Source organism: Castor canadensis, chromosome 2 (assembly GCF_047511655.1).
Source record: "Castor canadensis chromosome 2, mCasCan1.hap1v2, whole genome shotgun sequence".
NCBI lineage: Eukaryota > Metazoa > Chordata > Mammalia > Rodentia > Castoridae > Castor > Castor canadensis.
In genome coordinates, this window is record NC_133387.1 from 61,584,993 (window position 1) to 61,599,145 (window position 14,153).

Here is a 14,153-nt window from a genome sequence, read left to right on the forward strand (position 1 = left end):
TTTTACATAACTATTTGCACATTGTCACTCAAAGAAAGTCCTGCTAGAAAATTTACATGAGCTGTTTTAGTCACTGGTTTTCTAAGTTTGGACAAGTTACTTAATCTATGCTTTAGTTTTATCATACACAAAATGTTAGTGGTTTTCTCATTGAAGTATAATGGCTACTAAAGAAAAAAGCAAAATTTTAAGTAATTGAGGGGATACACTGAACACTCAGCAGTAACTGAGAGGAAATGTTGTTTGTCCTCAGGAAAGGAAATCCTGATGATAAACAAGTTTTTATGAAGACTCTGCTGTTTCAACAGGGCAGCACAGCAGAGTGTGGAGCTCTGTAGATCCTTATGTACAAGGAATTAGTCAGAAAGAATGGGAAGGTCCTCATTAGTTTGGTTTTGAAAAGGTTGACTGTGTAAGTTTTATAAGCTATTCCCAGATGTAAGGCATTACGAATGTGCATTTGTGCATTGATCTAAATCTAGGTAGTACTGGCCCACTGCTGCACAATGGCAGGTATTGGCATGAGGCACATGGAGGTATGGCAGAGTCTGTGCTGACATGAGAACAGAAAGGTACTAAGGAAAATAGAGCCCAGGTAAGAGTGTTTAAAAAAACTCCAACATTTTTTAGTCCTTTGGGAGGAACAGGAAACTAGTGACCCAAGATCAGTCCTCCTCTAGGGGAAAGGTTGTCCTCTTGAATAGAGGGCACAGCTTTCTAACAGAAGCACAGGGAGTAGGAGAGAGGAGGCGGACATCCATGAAGACAGCCAGATCAGATGAATCAACAACCCAGGTGATCAATGGGGTGACATATATTGCAATATTGCACTCAGATTGCCTTCACATCTACGTCCAGGATTTCTAAATTCAAGTTGCTCATTTGAGTTACCTGGAAGTTTTGCAAAACAAACAACCAAAAAACAAAAAACCTTTACAAAGTTTGACATTATATTTTAATAGCACCCCATTTGCTTATTACCATGGAGCACCACAGATCCCATCGATGTATGCAGTAATTGAAAAAGATAACACTCCGGAGAAACAAGAATTAACCCCCTAGGATGGATTTCCTCTAGAGGAAGTATCAGGATTGAAGGGGTGATCAAGGAGGAATTTTCAACTGTTAAAAGTTTAAAGTAAAGCTCCATTCATAACGTGTATAAGTAAAGTGTATTTTGATTTTAAATGGTGTGTTTAAAAGAAAGGAAAAACGTATGTTAGTTTGGTTCATAAAGGAACACTGACCAGGCATGTAAGTCGTTCCCTTCAGGGACAAAACTGTGTAAGCAGCTGTTTCATTGCATCATTTGTCCTAAAGGGCACTTTAGTTGTTGAAGGAGCCAAATAGGATATAGCCAGAAAAAGGGACAGGATCACATTTCACTGGATGTCCAGTTCCCTCTATTTATCTCACAGGGAAAGATTTTAAAAGCTTATCCTGTCTTAATACAAGAAAATGGAATCAAGCCTTGATTGAATCTTTTAGTATTGGGTCTAATGATCATCTGATCAGCTTGGTTTTAACAATAAAAGCTTAATATGAAAAAAGTGAAATAAGGTTCTTTTTAGTCTTAGCAGGGTCTTTAACAACAGAGACATACTCTTTTTATGCATTGAGCATATTTTTGTTAAAATGATGGGATAAACCTCTAGTCAATTTAAGATAAGAATTGACTCCTATCAGAAAAGCAGCAGGTTCTCATTAACCATACTTCATTCATAGCAGCCTGAGATTACACAAAAGGTATTTGGGCTTGACTCCTCCTTTTGACACTTACTGGATTTATTGGTTTGGAAAATTAAGCTTTTAAGAGTTTTAGATCCGATTCATGTAAATGGAGCAAACACAGTGTCTATCTCATGGTGATTGTGAGGATTATGTGAGATATATACTACTCACACAATTGCCTTTTAAATTGCTGTAATACAATTTACTGGCAGGATTATTAGCTAGCTGGGACATAAAGTTTAGAGTGTGACAACTAGCATTTAAGTCTCAAATCTTCCTTTGCCTGAGCTATAATAACAAGCAATTTAATTACTCTGAAACTCAAAGTCTTAATCTATAAAAAATGTTTTTTGTCATAAGAGTTTTTAAGTATTAGTTTAAACAGATTGTGGACTACTATAAATTGTGTAAATTGAGTTTATTTACTCAGTAAACTTCTATTCCTTCTTCCCTTGTAACCTCCAAAAATCATCCTAGCAAGGCCAATAAAATACTTGCTTTTCTATTTTTTCTCTTTCTTTCTTAACCAGTTCTCTCCTCTGCCCTTCTGACATACTTCAAAGATATATAGTCAACAGTACCTAAAAAGATATTCACAAATTTTGTGTGACTTTTCTAAATTCCTACTGCTTCTTACTAGCATGACTATAAAGAAATATCTGAGGCCAAATAAAATGATATCTAAAATTTTAAATATATCATCATAATGATGAACATATTTCCCATTTTTACTCTTATTCTTACTTAGATTTTATTTTTCCTTGAAAAAAATATACAGCTATAACCTACAGAAGACAAAAATGCCAGTTTAGATCAGTTTCATTATTCTTTTGTCCCAGTATTTTGACCTCTGGGACCTCAACCAACTATACCAAACTATTGTTATCCTTTTGAAAGCATATTCAGAAGTCAGTGATATACACCAAAACATCCTGATTTCCTCATATCATATTTTACAGGCTTTGTAAAAGAGAATTTTTCCAGGCATCAATCGGCTATCACAGGAACTTTAGTTCTATTGATTAGCAAAAGGAATAAGACAAATCATCAAATTAAACTATTCTCTTAAAAGCAACACATATTCCAGATAACATATTTTTGTCCTTCTCAATCCAACCTTGCTTTAGGAAGACCAACAACAACTCTGTACCATGGCAAATGCACTAGAAGACGGGGACATGACCCCTCAGCTGGCAGAGGTCATAAAACGGCTATGGGCAGATCCAGGAATCCAAGCCTGCTTTGAGAGAGCCTCTGAATACCAACTCAATGACTCAGCAGCTTAGTAAGTGCATTCGCTTGGACACGAATTGCAGTTCAAACATTTAAAAGGTTATAATTCTGCAAACTGTGCATTTGTATACCCAAGTAAGGAAAGTCAGTGACCTTACATTTTACTATAGAAAACTACAAAGAAATGGAAGAGAAATAAAAAGAACAAGGTGACATAATTGAGATATAAAAAATTATGGAAACTTCTTTCCTGAGGAGAAATGTATGTTTGCACAGATCTTTTCTTGATTAAAATGAACTAACCAGTATGCACAGTGCTTTACATTAGCACAGATTGGTGTTAGGCACACTTTGCTTTGGTCTGTATTAATCTATATCATCCATATTAATGCTACTGAAATTGTCTCCTAGGATACAATTGTTAGTGACACATGCTTTAGCTCACTGGATTGATGAGTAAAATAGAAAATTCAGGAAGAAAATAACCAATAAATTCCAAAACATTTGTATATTGTGAGGTTTTTTTTGATGTCTCTAAAAAGATGACATAATTTTCACAGTTAATATTATCTAGTTAACATTGATTGGCCATAAGGAATTCAGAAGGTTGTGATACTACTTATAATTTCATTATCAGTGTGACTTAAAATTTCCCTTGAGTAAGTGATTCTCTTTTTGCGTGTGTGTGTGTGTGTATGTGGTACTGGGGTACAAGGACATCATCCTTGTGAGGCAAGCCCTTTACCACTTGAGCCACCCACCAATTAGCAAGTTGTTCTTAACCTATCTCACCATTATATGTCTGCAAGAATGTGTGCACAGGTATAATCTAATTACCCACTCTGATTTATCTCCATGCTTATCAATGTATAAAAGAGTCATTTTGTGAGCCTGCCAACAGAGCATGCTAGCAGCACTTAATTAAACAAACAAAAAAGTGATATAAAAATGAAAAAAGATCATTTTATGACAGAACAACAAGCTTGCATGATGCTTTGGATTTTAATCAGTGATGAGCAAAACGACTGTGGAGAGAAAACAAGCCATATAAATTTGACAGGGATGAGGGGACGGTCTTCTGTGATCATCATTATTGTAGATTCCAAATTCCAAAATTTCCTCTCTGATGAGGAAAGCCTGGGTGCCATTCTGTGATTACATAAACTCCATAACTACTTTCATCAGTGTCTTAATAGCGAGAGGGATCTCTGCAGTGTAGTAAAACATTGCTTGCCTGCACTAATCATTGGTAAACAGTCACAAAGAGTTTGAAACTAACTTACAGAACAAAATATAAAATGTTGCTTAGTGAAGTTCTGAGGAGAGAGAGAAAGGCAGATAAGCAGAGATGGGCCAGCTATAATTAATACATTTAGTTTTGGATACATGATATTGATTAACCATTATTTTTACCTTACAATGTTGAAAGAAATGTACTTGAAATTATGCTGTCATTGTGTTTATTGAACTATTTATGCTTTGGTAGCAAAAGCTATTTGCAACTCATATAGTTAAAGCCAGGCAAATAAAAGGAAATTTTATCATCCTTTTAAATTTTTTTAAGTTATCCTTTTGTTTAAATACTTTTAAGTTTTTCTTTTATTTCAGTACTTAAAATATTTTTTCTACCCAACTAGCAATTCAATTAAGAGTATTTCCCTGTTCTTTGAATTAAATACAATTAAAAATCTTTTATTTGCATTGATTTTGTAAATGTTGCCATGTCATAGTCATTTTTGATTACTCAGATTAATTTATACAACAGCAAAGACAGGAAAGCTATGTTCCTCCCTGTGTCTTGGAAGTACTTTGCATATAAACCAAAAAATTAAAATATTAACTATTTTCTGCTCTTCAGTATCCTTAAGGGCAACTTAAATAAAAGTTTGCTTTAAAAAATGTATCAAATGATCATTGCTTTCTTCCAAAAGTTAAGAGAGTTTTTCAAATATTGAATTTATGTTGTTTACCTTAATATAAAATCAGATTGATATTATATTGCATGTCTGTTTCATATACAGCAAGTCTGTAGCAGTTCTTTCCTTTGTGTGTGTAAACACACGATCTTCCAAGTTGAGGATTCACAGTAAAGAAAAGGAGCACTGTGGCTAGCAGCCTGAGAGTTCCACCAGTTCTAACAAGATGGCGGTGGCAACCAAGCAAAGTTATACTTCAGATGACACAATTTACTGATTGGGGCCACCGAGCACACCACTGAAATCCCACAGGCTTTGGAGCCAGCCTGGGCTTTGCTAGGAGAATTCTAGTCTACATAATTGGAAAGAGGAATCCAGCCACTTTGAGTACTTTGAGCCAAATGTATTGAGGGCCTCTGCGTGGCCTAAGTTTAGACTACAAGCTTCAACACTCAAATCCTGGATTTGTTTATTAAAATAAGCATTTTAAATGCAAATCTGTCAGTCTGTTAATGCCTCTGCTTTACCCCAAACTATTTATACACAAAAATAAAAGTGTCTTTATTGAAGCTTTCATTTAACTATCATTGAAATGAATTCTTTTTGGTAGGTATGTTTATTTATTTTTTTACTCAGGCATGAGCTGACTGACCAATACTAAACATGTCACATAGATATAATCAGTTGGAAATTCCCCCAAAGATTTGCTTTGATCAAATAGAAAGTGAATTTTTAAAACCTGCAGAGATCTGCCAATACTTTCTTTGATGTGTTTATATCTTGGTTTATCACTAATTTTTAAAGAAGACAATCTTTTTTGGTATTCTTTTTTTTTCTTCTTGTCTGTACTAGGGTTTGAACTAAGGGCTTCATACTTCCTAGGCAGGTGGTCCAGCACTTGAGCCATACCCCTGGCTCTTTTTGCTCAAGTCATTTTTCAAATAGGGTTTCAAGAATTTCCCCCAGTCAGCCTAGACCATGCTCTTCCTACTTACACCTCCTACACAGCTAGGATTTCAGATGTGCACCACCACACCTAACTAATAGGTTGAGACGGAATCTCAGAAACCTTTTTCTCAGCCTGGCCTCAAACCTTGAACCTCCCAATCTCTGCCCCCAAGTAGTTGGGATTACAGGTATGAGCCACCATGCTCAGCCACAAGAAAATAATCTGTATTAGAATAAAATAATTATGATAAATTCCCACATTCTGATATCTCTGAAATGTGCTTTTCTTTTTGTCCTTGACCAAATCCCTTCAGGATACTTGTCCAATCTTAGTTTGTTTCAGTTTAAAGTGAAATATCCTGCAAGAATAAGTTACCTACATTGCTATTGCATTTATTTGTTAATGATAAAATAGCTTTGATTTTTAAGGTATTGTGCGCTATGATGAGGCATCTCAATCCCTAAACAAATTCAACTTTTGAACAGTAACTAACATCCAGTGTTAGTTACTGGATGTAATAGTCAATGTAATAGTCAAATTTACCATAAAAATTACTATGATAAGTAATAATTACTTACATTTAAAATTGCCATAGAAATAGCTATATTTCTAAGATGCTAAAAGCCTTAGTTTGAAAGTCTAGAACAGTGCCTTTCAAACATTTTAAACATTAAAACACTTGTTTTAATCTGTAGACATTATTTGGCTTCAAGCATGGAGAAGTTAAGAGCAGTTTCCATCCTCTAATTTAATATAAATCAAAGACTACACAGCTGAATAAAACTTAGTCTTGTCATCACCCTAACTAGGTCCTGGGAGTTGGAAAAAGACAGCATTTAGTCTTATAAGACTGAGAGTTTCCATAAATTCTTCCGGAAGGGCTACGAGGACTAAATGCACACTGATGGAGGAAGGAGAAGAAAGCACAGTGAGTGAGTTTGGCTTTCTGGCTCCACAAGTGATTAATGAGGAATAGATCAGCAATATCATGATCTAGGTCCAGTGGGGACCAGCAAGAGAGACCCAAGTACTTCTCTTATTGACCATTTTGATTTCATCATGGCACTTAAAAGAAATGGTTGAGCGCTAACCCGGGCAACCCACACAAAAATAACAAACAACCTTCAAAGGACAACATTGAAATGGATCACTCTCTTGAAATCTAAACTGCGTGGTGGCCAGGAGCACACCTGTTATCCCAGCTGCTTGAATGGTGGAGATTGGGAACTTGAGGCATAAAGTTAGCAAGACTCCATTTCAACAAATAATCTGGTATGGTGGGCCACACCACAATCCCAACTAGGCAGAAGGAATCAGTAGGCGGACTGCAGTTGGGCCAGCCCCAGCAAAAACATGAGACCCTACCTGAAAAATCACTAGAAGTAATGGGGGTTGTGAGAGTGGTTCAAGTGGTAGAGCACCTGCCTAGCAAGCACAAGTCCCTGTGTGCAAACCTCAGTACTGCCCAAAAAATTTTGTAATTTAAATTTAAAAAAATAAATTGGCTAAATTCTAACTACAAAATTTTGAGGAAAGTCTAGTGACTCCCTTGAAAGGCAGCTAAATATATATATATACACATATATATGGCCCTGTCAGAAGTTTTCTTTCATCTTACTATCTTTATACCAGGAAATTTATCACATAAACTTCATAAAATATGGGCTCAGAAGACTTAGCTTCCCTTAGAAGAGGCCTCCAGAGTTAGTTGTGGGCAATACTCAATGCTCTGCAGCTCTGTGTCACTTCAGCTACCAAATTCTTCCAATTCTGACAAGCAGAGTTAGAAAAGCACTGAGACGGGGCTTAGTATTTTTAATGACTAAACTGAAAACTCACTTGTGCTGAATCCTGGCACTTTCCACAAAGTTAAATATACAAATATGTGTTATTTCCTTTTGTTCCTACTAGCTATCTTAATGATTTAGACAGAATAACAGCTCCTGAGTATGTGCCAAATGAGCAAGATGTTCTCCATTCCCGAGTGAAAACGACTGGAATCATTGAAACTCAATTCTCCTTTAAAGACTTGAACTTCAGGTATGACTACACACATCTTATAAGTGTATACAGAAGTGCGTGTCAGGTCAATAGTTCCTCATGGAGTCAGGTGCAGTGAAAGTCTGGGATTGCTGACAGACAATCCTTAGCTTTCGGTAACACTTTTACTCCTGCTGTCCCTCGCCTCCCTCTGCCCCATCCTCGCCTCATCCTTCCTTCTAGGCTAATACTCTTCTGTCTTGATCAGGTGGGAGGTAGATTCCCTTCTCCTCATATTTAAAACCAACATGGTTCTTTGGATTTTTTTGAAAAAAGGAAATATATTTAAATCGTCTTTGAGCAACAGTTGTCAGGAATCCTATTTCCTTTGACTTCTTATTCTATTTGCTTGAAATAGCCCTAGTAAATCTGTTTTCTTAGCTTAAAAATGCAAATAGTTAAAGAGAACTATTTGAATGTGATGTTATTTACTAAAACAGCAAGGCATATTTTAGAAGCATATTTGGGTATGAAAATGAATCATTATTTTATTGATAGTGCATCATGAAGGTCTTTCTAGAAATTCTACTGTAAAATCACTCTGACTAAATCAAGAAATAGATGTCCATAATATAAAGCTAAAAATATCTCTTAATATTTAACACTTTTCTCTTTTAATTTTTTTCATGAGCCAGGTAAACATATTTATTCATATTCATACAAAGTTTAACACCTTGCCCTATGGATTGTGGGTGAGGTAGAATATTAAGCAATAATACCAGGTTTTAGTTGTATACTTTAATAATGAAAAAAAAAGCAATAAAAATATAATTTCTAAGGCCCTTCATGCATTCAGTAATGGAAATATTGTTAAAGGGTAGAAAAACTGACATAAATTATTTATAGCCATTATTCCCTAAAAGTCAACTGAGGGTAATTAGTCAGTCTTATAAAATATGTTTTAGTGGGATAAAAGCTTTTAAAATGTTTAAAATACAAAAACTGGTTCTATGTGATATCTAATTAGAATACTTATTATACAGACAAGATATTTTCAATTAATATGAAAGAAATCTCTTCAAACTCCACACTAAATTTCAAACCCATAGACAGTTTTCTGGAAGATGAGCCAAAGAACAAAGTAGGGCAAAGGGGAAGCAGAGACTGGAATCAACATCCTCTCTTGGTAAATGCAATAAATGTTTTTCATCAATCCTGGCTCCAGTTTGTATAATTCCTCTTTGACAACTATCCTCAGACTCCTGGCCTTTGCTCCAGTTTCTGGGGTTTTCCTTTGGGACCTCAGGACAGATTGCCTTTTTCCTCTGCCTGTCTTAACTTTTACAATGCTTTGTTGTTGACTCCCTTTTCTGTCTTATTCATCCTTCTCATCTCCAAATTCTTGAGTAAAACACAGACTAGAACTGAGTGTGGGCCTTGAGGTTTGTCAGTCCAAAATTCCAATCCCATATTCTCTAATTAAGGAACACTTACCTAGTAAGTTTGCTGTAAAGTTTATATCAAGTGAAGTCCTAGCAGAGTGTTCTATAACTTAATATATCTTATCTTACATAAATGGAATTTTCTCGGTTGCAGATTATCTGGATGGTAAACAAGTTTTGAGAGTTAATATCACTGTTTGAATATCTGAAAAATCATAATTCTGGTAACTCCCTACAACCCTGACCAATTTACTACCTTCTCATAAGTGATTACTTATAAATTATCTTATCTGCTCTGTGACATTCTGGGCCTTAGGCCTTTGCACTCTGCATGAAGTGTTTCCTCCCATCCCCCCAACAAGGACTATCTTCTTATCATGGAGATCCCAAATCAAACGCTACCACCCCTGCATATCTTTGTCACTACCAACCCCAGCAATGTGATAGAATGTGTTTAACAACAGGCTTTCTAGGGCAGTGGGGTGAGAGAGGCGGGGTGGGCAATGTGTAGCCCTTGATTTTGGTGGCATAAATACCCCCACCTCTGCCTACTAATGTTATGTTTCTAAGTGCAGTGTTGGAGAAAATGTAAATAAACAGCTCTCTCTTGCCATGCCAGTCAGAGCCATCTCCATGCTAATGGTAATCCACCATACTGTTTTCCTCTTTTTTATAGAGTTCCTAATATATGAGTTGCCTTGCTTCCTTATTCATTTCTTTTTTTGTTTCTGTTTCTGCATCATATTCCCTGAGCTTTAGGATGCTAGGGGCCATGTCTGTTTACCTCCAGTGCTTACCAAAGGGACTAGAACAAAGTCACCAGATAGTCAACTTTTCTGAATAAGTATACTGTGTCAAGTTCTCTATGTACACAATGTTTACACCTTCATGTAACATGATTAACTAAGCGTTGCTATGTTTATGTAACAAAGAATCAAGAAAAGGAGGCTAACAAGAGTTAAAACATTTACAAAGTCTTACATAGAAGTGCATTTTTTGTCTTTCAAAACCAAATTTTTTATACTTTGTATCACTAATAGGTTATTAGATAAATTGGGGTGAAAATCATTCCTTCTCTGCAGAGTAAATGCTTCTTCCAATGTTGTTGGTAACTTATAGTTCTTTCCAGAGAGAAGAGAAAGGGAGAATAAAAATGACAGCTTTTTGTGAGATACAAAATATTTTTAAATGACATTTTCACAATAGGCTATTTTAAATCATTTAAAAACATTTTAAGTTTAGTCACATAACTGAGATATTTAATCACTTAACAAATTCTCACAGTTGAATCACTGAACAGAATTATCCAGTGTACATAGGATTTTGCAGTCTAAAATTCTGTATTTCAATATCAGAAACATAAAATAGTATACCTTCCAACTTTATTTCAGCAATTTCCCAGGTGTTAAAATATATAACAGTAGCATTGATTTGTATTCATATAGCAAATGTCATCCTATGACTATTTAAAACTGAAGACTTAATTTACATATTAAATTAGAAAATGCTAGAATTTTAAATAGCAACAGCAAAATGAAAACTTCTCTGCCAAGGTAGTGTATCATCCTTGCTACATAATCTAACTTAATGGAGATTACTTTACAGTCCTTAAGAAACCAGAGCTCCATCTGTGAAACTGATAACTCATTTTTACACATATTTAAAGTGGTACATAAATAAAAAATACAATGCAAATATAAACCTTTCTATTGTTACAGAATAATTCACCAGAACAAGTTACTCAGAAGTAAATCTACAAGTAACTTTCAATTATAAAAAAGTAAATTTCTCCCTTAAATGTTCCATGATTAAAAAACAGAATTGAAAGTAAACTATTTAAGAGTTAAGGAACAAAGGTTGGCAATGATTACAACATAGAGCCTAAAATTTTGTAAATTTAGTGCAACGGTGTTCAGGAATGTTAAAGCAGCCTATCTGTGATGTGAAAGAAATGACAGTTTTCCTGAAATATGAAATTGAATAATGCTCACTATGTTCACTTGTGTGGGACATGAGTCACCTCAGTTTAGGATTGAGGCTACTTGTGAACCCAGCAACTACATCTCAAATAAACTTTGTTATTTTCTAGACCACATACATTAACTCATGTATACTATATATTTGCTTCAAGTATGGCAAACACTAATATTACCAAAATAGTACATGATATTATTCTATCTGATTTAATGGTAAAACTTATTTCAATGACTTTATAAATTACATTATGGAATAATCACAGAATTATCTAGTGAGCACTTAAAATTACAAATCCATAATATAGTGTTCAGTAGAAAATAAGTAATAGTAAAACAGATTTGGAGACAATGGTTCCAATGGTTATAAGCCCTTTTGATTCCTTTTAAAAACAAGAGTCATTAAGGGATTTAGAAAGACCTCTGTGAATATCCTTGATGTCTGTAAGTACCTATCCTTCTCTATTTTCAGAACTAAGCACATGAGAAAGATTTAATTGGGCCATTTTGCTATACTATGTAGTGACAACACAGGTTCATCAGTTGATTCTCTCATATGTAGCCATCTTAAGAAATTATACCAACTCTAATGAGCTAAACAAATTAAATAAATCCCATTCAACAGAATAGCTCAAAATAAATTCCTGTTCAGATTACAACTTATTTTTATGTGGTCAAATATATACTAGAACATGTTAGAAATGGTGCTATTTTTCACACATATTGTTTGAGCAAAGACATCTAACATAAATTAGCTACAGAAACACTGTTGATTTTAGTTAGCCTAAAATTATTTTGTACAAATTATAAAGAGCAGATTATTTCATAATAATCTATTCTAATATAAAGCATAAGTAATTTTCAGTGTTCAGATATTTAACCAAATTTTTAACATAAGACCATAAAAACCCAATAGCTTCCAATTGCTTAAAATAGAATTTAAAAACTCAACTCTTTAGTAAACTGTTTAATCTAAAAACTCATGTAACTTTCATGGCTTGCCCTATATTAATGCCTAGGCCAATTTAGCAGAAAATCAATATTCAGCTGTCACTTAAAAGCCTGGTCTGTTAATTTTAGCTATATCATAATCAATCATTTCACAACTTTTCTTTTGATTTCAAGAATCCTAACTTAAACAATAGACTTCAGGAAATAGCTATTAACCTTCCTCTCAAAAATTTACTAAATAAAGCAAAAAAAAAAAAATTACCCAAAATTAGGTCTATAAGTTCCATTCAGCATCCTAAAAGCTTTATTCAGGGAACTATGAATATTTAGGCAGGCCCATTCTTATTGACTGTCTACTATATTTGATCACTCTAAACATTCAGGCAGCAAACATGTATGTTTCTCTGGTTTTAAGTTTGTTTTTCACAGAATGATTGCTATGGGAGAATAATTCTATAGTCAAACATACAAATAAATACTCCACTTTGAAAGTTTCAATATTATTTTAATAAATAATAAATTTAATTTGTAAAAATTTGAATCTCTATAAAATAGGTACAAAATCAAATTAAGAGAAAAAGTTAAATTTGAAAAGAAATATATGTGAAATAAATTACTACCATAATGGTGATACAAAATCTAACTCTTCTTAGAGGCAACATGATATCCAGGAGATTCACTATAAAAGCAAAACTCTGGCCCTTGCTCTCATTTGCTAATGAGCATTTCAGTTCAATCAATAGCAAATGGCATTAGAGAAATGCTTATGTGTGCTATGTTGATCTGTACAAAACCAGTGTTGCTTATCAGGTGAGTCATAAGTGTTTTAGGATAGTGTTTTAGGAGCCACTTTATCAATATGAATAAAGGCTGATTAATCTTTGTCCTCCCTTCCTTGAGAGAAAGCTAAGCTTATTAAAACATGTTTATTGGAAGCTGCATAATATGCTGAAAGAACACTGGACTAAGGGTCATGTTGCCTAAGCTCTACTCCTTACCAATTGTGAATTTGGAAGCAAACCACTTAGTTTCTCAGATGCTCAGTTTCTTCACTTGTAAAGTGGGTATAGTAATATTTTCCCTCTGACACAGAGAATTGTTATCAGGAACAAATAAAAGTCTAGACATGAATTTACTTTTCAAGGAGAGCATACAATTCCAATATGAATTGTATCCAACTCTAAGGTATTATTTTATTATTACTTATTACAGTTGTTATATTTACCTGAAGAGTAGAATAGCTACATTCTTCCTGGCATTAATGTATCACTAGTAGGTTACAAAGAAGTTAAATCCTCAGAGAATGTAAGGATATAGCCAGTGAGCCAGTGAGGCTCTTTTCTCTTTGATTCTCATCTCATTGAGTATATCCATTTGAGGCATTGTATTAATGAATATATAAGAAAGTATATTTCAAGAAAATAAATATGTAGGAAGTATACTAGGTTCCTTTTTCCTTTACCTTGGAAATTTATGTCCTACATAGAAATCATAAGTTAGAATTCCTGTACCTTGATAATTCTTATCATTGCTTTTATTTACTAGGGATTCCCTACCAAACACAAAACAAAATAAAACTATTAACATGAGAGAAATAAGATTTTTTTATGAGTTTTAAGTATTTAGTCACCATGCAAGAAATTTGAGCAGTTATTCAAAATCACCCTAAGAAGAATGATTTCCTCTCTTTTAATATGTGAACATACTGATTGAAAATATAAATGTGATAGAATGTACCAATCAGAATAGAGAGAAATGGATAGTTGGGCATAAGAGCTGATGAAAGGAGATTCAAAAGCAAATGCTAATTGAGCAAATTCAATTCTTGTTTACCTGAGAGAATTATACCAATGTGCCTAAGAATTTGATTCCTATAGCATGGCCACTTCTACTGTGGAAATTGAACAATGAGCACAAATATGCTATTCATCCAATTGTCTTTGTCCTCCTTCCATAAGCAGTTGGTTTTCCATGAAGT

At 34.2% G+C, this 14,153-nt stretch overlaps 1 protein-coding gene across 2 annotated transcripts in view; it reads left to right on the forward strand.

The window, feature by feature from the left end:
* Gnat3 (G protein subunit alpha transducin 3) overlaps positions 1–14,153 on the forward strand; it is a 45,841-nt gene that overhangs the window by 23,642 nt on the left and 8,046 nt on the right. For both annotated transcript variants that reach the window (XM_020178629.2, XM_074064885.1), the window contains exons 4-5: positions 2,859–3,016; positions 7,741–7,869. In XM_020178629.2, the coding sequence (XP_020034218.1) occupies positions 2,859–3,016; positions 7,741–7,869 (287 nt within the window). The remainder of the gene's footprint in view (positions 1–2,858; positions 3,017–7,740; positions 7,870–14,153) is intronic.